Raw genomic sequence first — 13,495 nt, 5'->3', positions numbered from 1 at the left:
ATTGTCAGCTCTGCTGGTTAGTCTTAGATCCACACACAAGTTCCTTGAGCTGTGAACAACAAATGAAAAAGTCCAGTCCTGCAGCAGGGCTTCTCCATGTGATGCTGGGAGATGACCAGCAGGAGAACACAAAACTGACCCCCTGGGCGGGGAATGAAGGTGGGGAGGAGGTGGACATGGTCCTCTCTGCAATCCGGCTGACTTCAATGATAAATGAAAACTGATCATGCAACAAGTAGACTAATGAAAGCTCACGGAGACTGGTGGAGGACTGGTGGAAACTGGTGAAGACTAATAAAGGCTTATAAAGACTGGTGGAGACTGGTGAAGACTAATGAAGGCTTATAAAGACTGGTCGGGGACTGGTGGAAAATGCTGAAGACTAATGAAGGCTTATAAAGACTGGTTGGGGACTGGTGGAGACTGGTGAAGACTAATGAAGGCTTATAAAGACTGGTTGGGGACTGGTGGAGACTGTTGAAGACTAATAAAGGCTTAGAAAAGACTGGTTGGGGACTGGTGAAGACTAATAAAGGCTTATAGAGACTGGTGAAGACTAATAAAGGCTTATAAAGACTGGTGGGGACTGGTAAAGATTAACAAAGGCGTATAAAGACTGGTCGGGGACTGGTGGAAAATGCTGAAGACTAATGAAAGCTTATAAAGACTGGTTGGGGACTGGTGGAGACTGGTGAAGACTAATGAAGGCTTATAAAGACTGGTGGGGACTGATAAATACCAACGAAGGCTTATGAAGACTGGTGGAGACTGGTGAAGACTGATTAAAACTGGTGAAGACTCATAGATACTAGTGGGGACTAGTGGAGACTGCTGCAGAGTAATGAAGCTGATAACGACTGGTGGACACTGATGAAGACTCATGCAGACTGGTGCACTTATGGAGACCAGTGAAGGCTTATAAAGACTGTTGAAGACTGGCAAAGATTAATGAACGCACATGAAAACTGGCAGTGATTGGGGAAGAATGATGAAGACTGGTGAAAACGAATTAAGGCTCAAGAAGACTGGTGGACAATGGTGGAGACTGGTGAAGAATTATGAAGTCTGGTGTAGAATGGTGAAGACTAGTGAAGAATAATGTACACTAGTTAAAACTAGTAGAGATTGGTAAAGACTTGTGGACACTAGTGAGAACTGGTAATAAGCAATGAAAATATAGACTGTTGAAGCTTGATGAGGATTAATGAAGACTTCTAAAGACTGAAGTAGACTGGTGGAGACTAGTGAAGACTAATGTAAAAAGGTGAAGACTGGTGGAAACTAGTGAAGACTAATATAGACTGGTAAAAACTAGAGGAGACTAGTAAAGACTGGTGGATACTAGTGAGACCTGGTAACAAGCAATGAAAATATGGAGACTATAGAAGCTTGATGAAGAATAATGAAGACTTCTTAAGACTGGTGTAGACTGGTGGAGACTAGTGAAGACTAAAGTAGACTGGTGAAGACTAGTGGGAATCGGAAACAAGTAATGAAAACATGGAAACTATTGAAGCCTGATGAAGACTAATAAATATTTCTAAAGCCTGGTGGAGACTAGTAAAGACCAATGTAGACTGTGTGAGGCAGTGACGGGCCTCATACAAGATAGAGGTGTAGAGGGGGTGGATATTTTAGCCCACACCCCTATTCCACCACAGGTGAGGCCAGCCCTCAGTGCAGGAGTCCAGTGGAGACTTGGAAACTGAAGCCTGCAGAGGCTCTGTGTGGTCTCAGTCAGGAGGGCTGAGGGGCCACGAGGCTGAGGAAAGCCGGACCTAATACCGTGCTGGTGAACGGCGCTCTATAGCTGAGATAGATACATCACATGTATTAGGTAGAGCCCAGACGGACAGGTGTTTATGTATGTGATGGTGCTGAAGTGCCAAAATAACGCACCTTTTGGACTTGAACCCTGTTGTTAGAGGAGAAGTCTGAAATTGTGAACCCCTGAGAGAGAGCGATCCCTTACAACTGGCAAAGACTGCTGGAGACTAGCGAAGAGTAATGTAGACTGGTAAAGACTGCTGGAGACTAGTGAAGAGTAATGTAGACTGCTGTATAGTGGAAACTGGTACATACAGGTGGACACTAGTGAGAACTGGTAACGTGGTGAAATCATGGAGGCTTTTGAAGCCTGATGAAGACTTCTAAAGACAGATGTACACTGGTGGAGACCAATGAGGACTAAAGTAGACTGGTGAAGACTGGTGTAGACTGGAAAAGAATAGTGGACACTAGTGGGAACTGACAATGAGTGATGAAGACTGGTGGAGACTGGTGTAAAATTATGAAAACTGGTTAAGAATGGTGAAGTCTGGAGAAGACTCATGGAGACTAGTGAAGGCTGACAGGTGTTGATGGCCAGAAGACCTCTGTCTGTGGAGATACCTACAAATGTGATCTGTGTTAATGATGATTCAGTAATATGGAAGCATTCCCTCTAGTGTGAGCCTTCTAATCGCCAGGACTTCTCTGTGTCGGATCTCTGGCAGTAGGAATATTTGGAGTGTTAGCTGTTCGGTTCCAGAGAGGCGCCATAACTTCTTTACGGCAGTACGCAGAGTGTTAATCACGGGGAATTCCTGGGCTGTCAATGAATGCCCGCCGACTGTCACTCTTACGCTACCCACAGAAACCCCGCCAACTGCTGCATGGAAAGGTCTCCATTCAGGAGACACAAACTGCACGGATACCAGGCTCCGAGTGACCAGCAGGCCCCAGAGACCCTTCAGTACTCCTGAAGACCACAGGGGGCGCCACTCTTCAGGAAACAACGTTTATCGGATTTCACTCGTGACGTCTTAAAGGAGAAGCTCCAGGAAATAAGCAGCAGAGGAGTGTGATTCTGAGCTCATGGCTAAAATTAATCATGGAATCCAAGCAGCGTCCAAAGGGAAGGAGCCGCCAGGACCAGAGCGGACATTAGGAAAATCCCCCCCCCCCCCCCCCATAATGTCTCCCATGTGCTATAAATGTATTGTCCATAAGGACGAGGTCAGTCCCAGTTTACCCAGTGGAATGTCTTCAAAAGGCTGGTGGACTATTCCTGATACGAGAAATTCTCTGTGTGTCTGACTATTATGTTACACTGTGTCACTGCTGCAGAATGGAGGCTGTCATGTGACACAGCTCAGGGTTATCTGTGGTCTTACATAGGACTGCAGGTGACATCTCCTACATTATCTGTACTTAGAGAGTTATCACTGTGTTATCTGTGGTGTTACATAGGACTGCATGTGACATCTACTACATTATCTGTACTCAGAGAGCTATCACTGTGTTATCTGTGGTGTTACATAGGACTGCAGGTGGAATCTCCTACATTATCTGTACTTAGAGAGTTATTACTGTGTTATCTGTGGTGTTACATAGGACTGCAGGTGACATCTCCTACATTATCTGTACTTAGAGAGTTATCACTGTGTTATCTGTGGTGTTACATAGGACTGCAGGTGACATCTCCTACATTATCTGTACACAGAGAGCTATCGCTGTGTTATCTGTGGTGTTACATAGGACTGCAGGTGACATCTACTACATTATCTGTACTCAGAGAGGTTTTACTGTGTTATCTGTGGTGTTACATAGGACTGCAGGTGACATCTCCTACATTATCTGTACACAGAGAGTTATCGCTGTGTTATCTGTGGTGTTACATAGGACTGCATGTGACATCTACTACATTATCTGTACACAGAGAGTTATCGCTGTGTTATCTGTGGTGTTACATAGGACTGCAGGTGACATGTACTACATTATCTGTACTCAGATATCACTGTGTTATCTGTGGTGTTACATAGGACTGCAGGTGACATCTACTACATTATCTGTACTCAGAGTGTTATCATTGTGTTATCTGTGGCGTTACATAGGACTGCAGGTGACTACTACAATATCTGTACTCAGAGAGATATCACTGTGTTATCTGTGGTGTTACATAGGACTGCAGGTGACATCTCCTACATTATATACTCGAAGAGTTATCACAGTGTTTACTGTGGTGTTACATAGGACTGCAGGGGATATCTACAACATTATCTGTACTCAGAGAGTTATCACAGTGTTATCTGTGGTGTTACATAGGACTGCAGGTGACCTCTACTACGTTCCTGCTGCCCTGTACATTATATGGCAGTATTTCTATAAACTCCGGCTCCGTCACCTCCGCCGCTCCCGGTGACATCACATACAGTATTTCCATCATTAGTACTTATATTTCAGTCGATAATAAATGTTTGACACAACAGTCAGTAAAACCCTCAGCGTGTGATTACTGAGCGGCACTCAGGACACTCTGGGAGTAGTAGTTTCAGAACATCTGGCTGCAGGAGACGTTACAATGTATCCAAACAACAATCTCAAGTGTTAGTATTTCTCACCACCTCTCAGATCAGGTGCCACCTGCTGCCCAGCAATGTGCCGAACCATCTAGTGTGCCCGCTGTGTGCCCGGTCTGTGCCCGCTGTGTGTCCGGTCTATGCCCGCTGTGTGCCCTGTCTGTGCCCAGTGTGCCCAATGTGTGTCGGATCTGTGTCCGCTGTGCCCAGTCTGTGCCCAATGTGTGTCTGATCTGTGCCCGGTCTGTGCCCGATGTGTGCCTGGTCTGTGTCCGATGTGTGCCCGCTGTGTGCCTAATCTGTGCCCGAAAGAATCCACAAGTGTCTTGCAAAGCCCACATACACATATGCCTGGTGCCATGCCGTGCCTGGGTCCTGCCAGCTGTTACCCAGATCTCACCAGCCTGCAATGTTCAATCATAAAAGCCCACACTACCACCACCAACATCCTCTGCTGCAGGACCCTCTCAGAAAAGACTTGGTGCCCATGTGTCTTGCCCCTCCAACCTCAATACATGTGGCACCTGATGCCCGACTCTCAGATGTGGGGGACTATACAGGAACTTGTGGGCGCAGCTGGCACCTTCCACCCAAATCCTACCAGTCAGCCTAAGTGCCATATCCACAAGTCCCCTCTGTAGAGCTCTAGGGACCGGGTGGCACATCCTGCCAACAGTGCCCTGATGCCAGGGCTGTGCCCACAGGTGCCAGGTGAGGTCTCCTACCTGCAGGGCTTCGGAGCATCCTCCTCCCGGAGCCGCCGCGTCTTCTGCCTTCAGGAAAGCCTGCTGCCCCCGTCTAAAGAAATGGAGAAGGGCAGTGAGTACGTGATGCAGGACGAGGAGCATGCTGCCAGCCGCCCACCGCCGGCCCCGCTGCCATGCACACACATGCACTCACTACATGGATGCCGGGCACACGTTCAGTCCTGGGCACGTCCTCTGTGCACGGCCGCCCCTCCCCACTGCCATCCCTCAGCCCACCCCGGGCTCCTCCGCCGCACGCACCTGCTCCCCAGAGCCACCGGGCAAGCGGAGCGCAGGAGCCACATCGCTGCGGTACCGGAGACACGGGCGGGGGACAGCCTGCCACTGCTGCGCCGCGCGGTCCTAGTGCCGCCAGCTGCAGCCGCCGCCGCACCTGACACTGGTCACACCGCAGGGGAGAGGGGAGTCTGCGGGGGCCCAGCCGGCGGAGGGCGGCTGACAGACACACACAGGGTTCTGGGACTGGCGGAGAACTTTCCATGGACTTTCTCCATCTGTCCAGGTTGTTCTGGGAGCAGTCAGTGCCCTCCCCGTGGAACACCTGTAGTATTACGGATGCTGGGGGTAGTAGTGTCTGTCAGGAGTTGTCATGGAGACCTCAGAGCACCGTCCACACAGGACTACCGGAGGATGCGGTAACTGATGAGGATCCCCACCAGGTCTCCATGACAACCCCTCACCTGACAGCACAAGGTCTCAGTAGTGCAGCCTCAGGATCGTGGCCTGTAAACCTCAGTCCCCCCAGGAAATGAAAGAAGAAGCAGAGGATCATTAGTAACATAGTCTACACCAGCCCCTCCTCCACCCTGAGGTGTTACATAGGACTGCAGGTGACAACTACTGCATTATATGTACTCAGAGAGTTATCACTGTGTTATCTGTGGTGTTACATAGGACTGCAGGTGACATCTACTACATTATCTGTACTGAGAGTTATCACTACTATCTGTGGTGTTACATAGGACTGCAGGTGACAACTACTGCATTATCTGTACTCAGAGAGTTATCACTGTGTTATCTGTGGTGTTACATAGGACTGCAGGTGACATCTACTACATTATCTGTACTCAGAGAGTTATCACTGTGCTATCTGTGGTCTTACTTAGGACTGCAGGTGACATCTACTACATTACCTGTACTCAGAGAGTTATCACTGTGTTATCTGTGGCGTTACATAGGACTGCAGGTGACACCTACTACATTATCTGTACTCAGAGAGTTATCACTGTGTTATCTGTGGTGTTACATAGGACTGCAGGTGACATCTACTACATTATCTGTACTCAGAGAGTTATCACTGTGCTATCTGTGGTCTTACATAGGACTGCAGGTGACATCTACTACATTATCTGTACTCAGAGAGTTATCACTGTGTTATCTGTGGTGTTACATAGAACTGCAGGTGATATCTACTACATTATCTGTACTAAGAGAGTTATCACTGTGTTATCTGTGGTGTTACATAGGACTGCAGGTGACATCTACTACATTATCTGTACTAAGAGAGTTATCACTGTGTTATCTGTGCTGTTACATAGGACTGCAGGTGACATCTACTACATTATCTGTACTAAGAGAGTTATCACTGTGTTATCTGTGCTGTTACATAGGACTGCAGGTGACATCTACTACATTATCTGTACTCATATATCACTGTTATCTGTGGTGTTACATAGGACTGCAGGTGACATCAACTACTCTATCTGTACTCAGAAAGTTATCTGAGGTGTTACATAGGACTGCAGGTGACATCTACATTATTTGTACTCATAGAGAGTTATCACTGTGTTATATGTGCTGTTACATAGGACTGCAGGTGACATCTACATTATCTGTACTCAGAGAGAGATATCACTATGTTATCTGTGACTTTACATAGGACTGCAGGTGACGTCTACTACATTATCTGTACTGAGAGTTATCACTGTGTTATCTGTGGTGTTACATAGGACTGCAGGTAACATCTACTACATTATCTGTACTCAGAGAGAGATATCACTATGTTATCTGTGACTTTACATAGGACTGCAGGTGACGTCTACTACATTATCTGTACTGAGAGTTATCACTGTGTTATCTGTGGTGTTACATAGGACTGCAGGTAACATCTACTACATTATCTGTACTCAGAGAGAGATATCACTATGTTATCTGTGACTTTACATAGGACTGCAGGTGACGTCTACTACATTATCTGTACTGAGAGTTATCACTGTGTTATCCGAGGTGTTACATAGGACTGCAGATCTCATGTATTATACAAGCTATCTTGATGTTGGTGATGATTATCCCTGAGATTTATTCACAACCTCATTGCAGACACGTTCTTCTCCACTAGAGGGCGCCAGATATACCACATTGTAGCCTTTTTTGTCAAGGTGAGGATCTGTCAGCCTGTACCTGTAGAAGAGGGCTCATGCCCACGACCATTGGATGTTTTGCGTTCCACATATTGCGGATACATAAAACTCTGAACGGCCGGCCTCTAATAGAACAGTCCTGTCCTTGTCTGTTGCGGACAATAATAGGACATGTGGACATACGGACACGGAATGCACACAGAGTCATTTTTGTTTTTTGGTGGCCCCATTGACGTGAATGGTTCTGCATACGGGCCACAAAAAAAGAGACGGACTGGACACGGAAAAAAAATACGTTTGTGGCATGAGCCCTGAGGCTTGGTTTTAGGTCTCCGTCAGGCTGTTTTGGCAGAGAATGCCGGAGTTTTTCGGTTCCAGCATAGTCCTGATATTTCCGCAATGCCCTCCGGCCCCATTGACTGGAATCCTGCGTAGATCCGGCCACTATCCAGCGAACATGTTGGGATTCGAATCCTGGACTATGTACTGGGTAGCTGCCGGATCTACGCAGGATTCCACTACAGTCAATGGGCCGGCGGGCCTTGCGGAAATATCCGACTTAGCAGCCAGCAGAGAGGTTTTCACACACATGAATTAGGTGGTATTTTTTCGTTTTTCTAGCTTCTTTTCAAAAATCCGGCGTGCTGGAGCTTTAGGCGTTTTTCATACATTTTTACATTTCAAGGAGATGTAAAAGGTCAGAAAGCACGCCAGAGCTCCAGCACCTGCATTTCATAAGAGAAAAACAAAAAATACCATCTAATGCACAAAAAGGAACAAAAACGTCCTGGGTCATATTTACTATAGACCGTCAGCTAACATCTGGAGCTAGCCACGAAAAGCGCAGGTGCAAACGATGGGACCAAAACTAAAAAGTGTAGAAAAGCACAGCAGATATATACTATGTACAACTATATACTACACTAGAAGAGAGCTGTATACTACACCAGGAGAGAGCCGTATACTACACCTGGAGAGAGCCGTATACTACACCTGGAGAGAGCCGTATACTACACCTGGAGAGAGCCGTATACTACACCTGGAGAGAGCTGTATACTACACCAGGAGAAAGCTGTATACTACACTAGAAGAGAGCTGTATACTACACCAGGAGAAAGCCGTATACTACACTAGAAGAGAGCTGTATACTACACCAGGAGAGAGCCGTATACTACACCTGGAGAGAGCCGTATACTACACCTGGAGAGAGCGCTATATACTACACCTGGAGAGAGCGCTATATACTACACCAGGAGAGAGCTGTATACTACACCTGGAGAGAGCTGTATACTACACCTGGAGAGAGCTGTATACTACACCAGGAGAGAGCTGTATACTACACCAGGAGAGAGCTGTATACTACACCAGGAGAGAGCTGTATACTACACCAGGAGAGAGCTGTATACTACACTAGAAGAGAGCTCTATAGTACACCTGGAGAGAGCTGTATACTACACCAGGAGAGAGCTGTATACTACACCAGGAGAGAGCTGTATACTACTCCAGGAGAGGGCTGTATACTACACCAGGAGAGAGCTGTATACTACACCAGGAGAGAGCTGTATACTACTCCAGGAGAGAGCTGTATACTACTCCAGGAGAGAGCTGTATACTACTCCAGGAGAGAGCTGTATACTACTCCAGGAGAGAGCTGTATACTACTCCAGGAGAGAGCTGTATACTACACCAGGAGAGGGCTGTATACTACTCCAGGAGAGAGCTGTATACTATACCAGGAGAGGGCTGTATACTACACCATGAGAGAGCTGAATACTACACCAGGAGAGAGCTGAATACTACACCAGGAGAGAGCTGTATACTACACCTAGAGAGAGCTGTATACTACACCTAGAGAGAGCTGTATACTACACCAGGAGAGAGCTGTATACTACACCAGGAGAGAGCTGTATACTACACCAGGAGAGAGCTGTATACTACACCAGGAGAGAGCTGTATACTACACCAGGAGAGAGCTGTATACTACACCAGGAGAGAGCTGTATTTTACACCAAAAGAGAGCTGTATACTGTACAAGGAGAGAGCTGTGTATACTACACCAGGAGAGATCTGTATACAACACCAGAAGATAGCTGTATAGTACACCAGTAAATTGCTATATACTACACCAGGGAAGATGTGTATAATACACCAGAAAGGGCTATATATGATACCAGAAGATGTCAGTATACTAGACAAGGAGAGAGCTGTATAGTATACCAGAAGAGAGCTGTATATGATACCAGAAGAGAGCAGTATACTACACCAAGAGAGAGCTGTATATTATAACATGAGAGAGCTGTATTTTACACCAGAAGAGAGCAGTATACTACACCAAAAGAGAACTGTATACTATACCAGGCGCAAGCTGTATACTACTCCAGGAGAGAGCTGTATACTGCACCAGGAAATTTCTGTATACTACACCAGGACAGAGCTGTATACTACACCAGGAGAGAGCTGTATTTTACACCAGAAGAGAGCAGTATACTACACCAAAAGAGAGTTGTATACTATACCAGGCGCAAGCTGTATACTACACCAGGAGAGAGCTGTTGCTACACCAGGAAATTGCTGTATACTACACCAGGACAGAGCTGTATACTATTCCAGGAGGGAGATGTGTATACTACACCAGGAGAGAGCTGTATACTACACCAGGAGAGAGCTGTATACTACACCAGGAGAGAGCTGTATACGACACCAGGAGAGAGCTGTATACGACACCAGGAGAGAGCTGTATACTACACCAGGAGAGAGCTGTATACTACACCAGGAGAGAGCTGTATACTACACCAGGAGAGAGCTGTATACTACACCAGGAGAGAGCTGTATACTACACCAGGAGAGAGCTGTATACTACACCAGGAGAGAGCTGTATACTACACCAGGAGAGAGCTTTATTTTACACCAGAAGAGAGCTGTATACTACACCAAAAGAGAGCTGTATACTGTACAAGGAGAGAGCTGTGTATACTACACCAGGAGAGAGCTGTATACAACACCAGAAGATAGCTGTATAGTACACCAGTAAATTGCTATATACTACACCAGGGAAGATGTGTATAATACACCAGAAAGGGCTATATTTGATACCAGAAGATGTCAGTATACTAGACAAGGAGAGAGCTGTATAGTATACCAGAAGAGAGTAGTATACTACACCAAGAGAGAGCTGTATATTATAACATGAGAGAGCTGTATTTTACACCAGAAGAGAGCAGTATACTACACCAAAAGAGAGCTGTATACTATACCAGGCGCAAGCTGTATACTACTCCAGGAGAGAGCTGTATACTGCACCAGGAAATTTCTGTATACTACACCAGGACAGAGCTGTATACTATTCCAGGAGGGAGATGTGTATACTACACCATGAAAGAGCTATATACAACACCAGAAGAGAGCTGTATACTATACCAGGAAAGAGCTGTATACTACAACATGAAAGAGCTTTATACTATACCAGGAGAGGTCTGTATACTACACCAGGAGAGGGCTGTATACTACACCAGGAGAGGGCTGTATACTACACTAGCAGAGGGCTGTATATTACACCAGGAGAGGGCTGTATACTACACCAGGAGAGAACTCTATACTACACCAGAAGAGAGCTGTATACTACACCAGGAGAGGGCTGTATACTACACTAGGATAGGGCTGTATACTACACCAGGCGAGGGTTCTATACTACACCAGGATAGAGCTGTATATTACACCAGAAGAGAGCAGTATACTACAACAGGAAAGAGATGTATACTGCACCAGTAGAGGGCAGTAAAATACACCAGTAGAGAGTTCTATACTACACCAAGAGAGAGAGCTGTATACTACACCAGGAGAGGTATGTATACTACATCAGGAGAGGGCTGTATACTACACCAGGATAGGGGTCTATACTACACCAGAATAGAGCTGTATACTACACCAGGAGAGGGCCATATAATACACCAGGAGAGAGCTGTATACTACACTAGGAGAGAGCTGTGTATTACACCAGGAGAGACCTATATACTATACCAAGTGTGGGGAGGAGGAGGAGTACTAGCAGGGTATAGAGTAGTATACTGCAGGAAGGACTTGAAGAGTATAGCGTAATATACTGCAAGGTGTACCAGGGGTGCGTAGAGTAATATACTGCTGGTGTGGAGTAATATACTGCTGGAAGTACTAAAAGCAGAGTAATATGCTGCAGTAAGCTCTAGGAGAGTATACACTGCAGGATGAACTAGGATAGTTTGAAGTAATATACTGCAGGGAGTACTAGAAGTATCTAGAGCAAGCATGCTCAACCTGCGGCCCTCCAGCTGTTGTAAAACTACAACTCCCACAATGCCCTTCTGTAGGCTGATAGCTTTAGGCCGGGCATGTCCAAACTGCGGCCCTCCAGCTGTTGCAAAACTACAACTCCAAGCATGCCCTAATAGCTGTAAGCTATGCAGGCATGCTGGGAGTTGTAGTTTTGGAACAGCTGGAGGGCCGCAGTTTGGACATGCCTGTTTAGGCTGTTCAGGCATGCTGGGAGTTGTAGTTTTTCCACAGCTGGAGGGCCACAGGTTGAGCATGCCTGATCTAGAGTAATATACTGCTGGAAGCACTAAAAAAAATAGAGTAAAATGCTGCTGTGAGTTCTAGGAAGATACAAAGGATAAACTAGAATGCTGCTGTGAGTTTTAGGAGGGTATAGAGAAGGCATGTCCAAACTGCGGCTGAAGGGTTCTACACTACGTGCAGAATTATTAGGCAAATGAGTATTTTGACCACATCATCCTCTTTATGCATGTTGTCTTACTCCAAGCTGTATAGGCTCGAAAGCCTACTACCAATTAAGCATATTAGGTGATGTGCATCTCTGTAATGAGAAGGGGTGTGGTCTAATGACATCAACACCCTATATCAGGTGTGCATAATTATTAGGCAACTTCCTTTCCTTTGGCAAAATGGGTCAAAAGAAGGACTTGACAGGCTCAGAAAAGTCAGAAATAGTGAGACATCTTGCAGAGGGATGCAGCACTCTTAAAATTGCAAAGCTTCTGAAGCGTGATCATCGAACAATCAAGCGTTTCATTCAAAATAGTCAACAGGGTCGCAAGAAGCGTGTGGAAAAACCAAGGCGCAAAATAACTGCCCATGAACTGAGAAAAGTCAAGCGTGCAGCTGCCAAGATGCCACTTGCCACCAGTTTGGCCATATTTCAGAGCTGCAACATCACTGGAGTGCCCAAAAGCACAAGGTGTGCAATACTCAGAGACATGGCCAAGGTAAGAAAGGCTGAAAGACGACCACCACCGAACAAGACACACAAGCTGAAACGTCAAGACTGGGCCAAGAAATATCTCAAGACTGATTGTTCTAAGGTTTTATGGACTGATGAAATGAGAGTGAGTCTTGATGGGCCAGATGGATGGGCCCGTGGCTGGATTGGTAAAGGGCAGAGAGCTCCAGTCCGACTCAGACGCCAGCAAGGTGGAGGTGGAGTACTGGTTTGGGCTGGTATCATCAAAGATGAGCTTGTGGGGCCTTTTCGGGTTGAGGATGGAGTCAAGCTCAACTCCCAGTCCTACTGCCAGTTTCTGGAAGACACCTTCTTCAAGCAGTGGTACAGGAAGAAGTCTGCAAGGTAAGAAAAACATGATTTTCATGCAGGACAATGCTCCATCACACGCGTCCAAGTACTCCACAACGTGGCTGGCAAGAAAGGGTATAAAAGAAGAAAATCTAATGACATGGCCTCCTTGTGCACCTGATCTGAACCCCATTGAGAACCTGTGGTCCATCATCAAATGTGAGATTTACAAGGAGGGAAAACAGTCCACCTCTCTGAACAGTGTCTGGGAGGCTGTGGTTGCTGCTGCACGCAATGTTGATGGTGAACAGATCAAAACACTGACAGAATCCATGGATGGCAGGCTTTTGAGTGTCCTTGCAAAGAAAGGTGGCTATATTGGTCACTGATTTGTTTTTGTTTTGTTTTTGAATGTCAGAAATGTATATTTGTGAATGTTGAGATGTTATATTGGTTTCACTGGTA

General features: G+C 46.2%; 1 protein-coding gene across 3 annotated transcripts in view; it reads right to left on the bottom strand.

The window, feature by feature from the left end:
• LOC122931886 (cGMP-dependent 3',5'-cyclic phosphodiesterase-like) overlaps positions 1-5,837 on the bottom strand; it is a 310,101-nt gene extending 304,264 nt beyond the window's left edge. The window contains exons 1-2 of one of the 3 annotated variants that reach the window (XM_044285943.1): positions 5,348-5,837; positions 5,066-5,138 (exon numbers count right to left, since the gene is read on the bottom strand). In XM_044285943.1, the coding sequence (XP_044141878.1) occupies positions 5,066-5,138; positions 5,348-5,391 (117 nt within the window). In that variant the 5' untranslated portion in view covers positions 5,392-5,837. Of the gene's footprint in view, positions 1-5,065; positions 5,221-5,240; positions 5,325-5,347 lie in introns of those variants that run through there. The other 2 variants (XM_044285946.1, XM_044285942.1) reach the window with 2 other exon arrangements.
• Positions 5,838-13,495: the final 7,658 nt, after the last annotated feature.

The sequence above is a fragment of the Bufo gargarizans genome, chromosome 3 (genome assembly GCF_014858855.1).
Source record: "Bufo gargarizans isolate SCDJY-AF-19 chromosome 3, ASM1485885v1, whole genome shotgun sequence".
Taxonomy (NCBI): Eukaryota; Metazoa; Chordata; class Amphibia; order Anura; family Bufonidae; genus Bufo; species Bufo gargarizans.
This window is presented reverse-complemented; position numbering and strand designations above follow the sequence as displayed.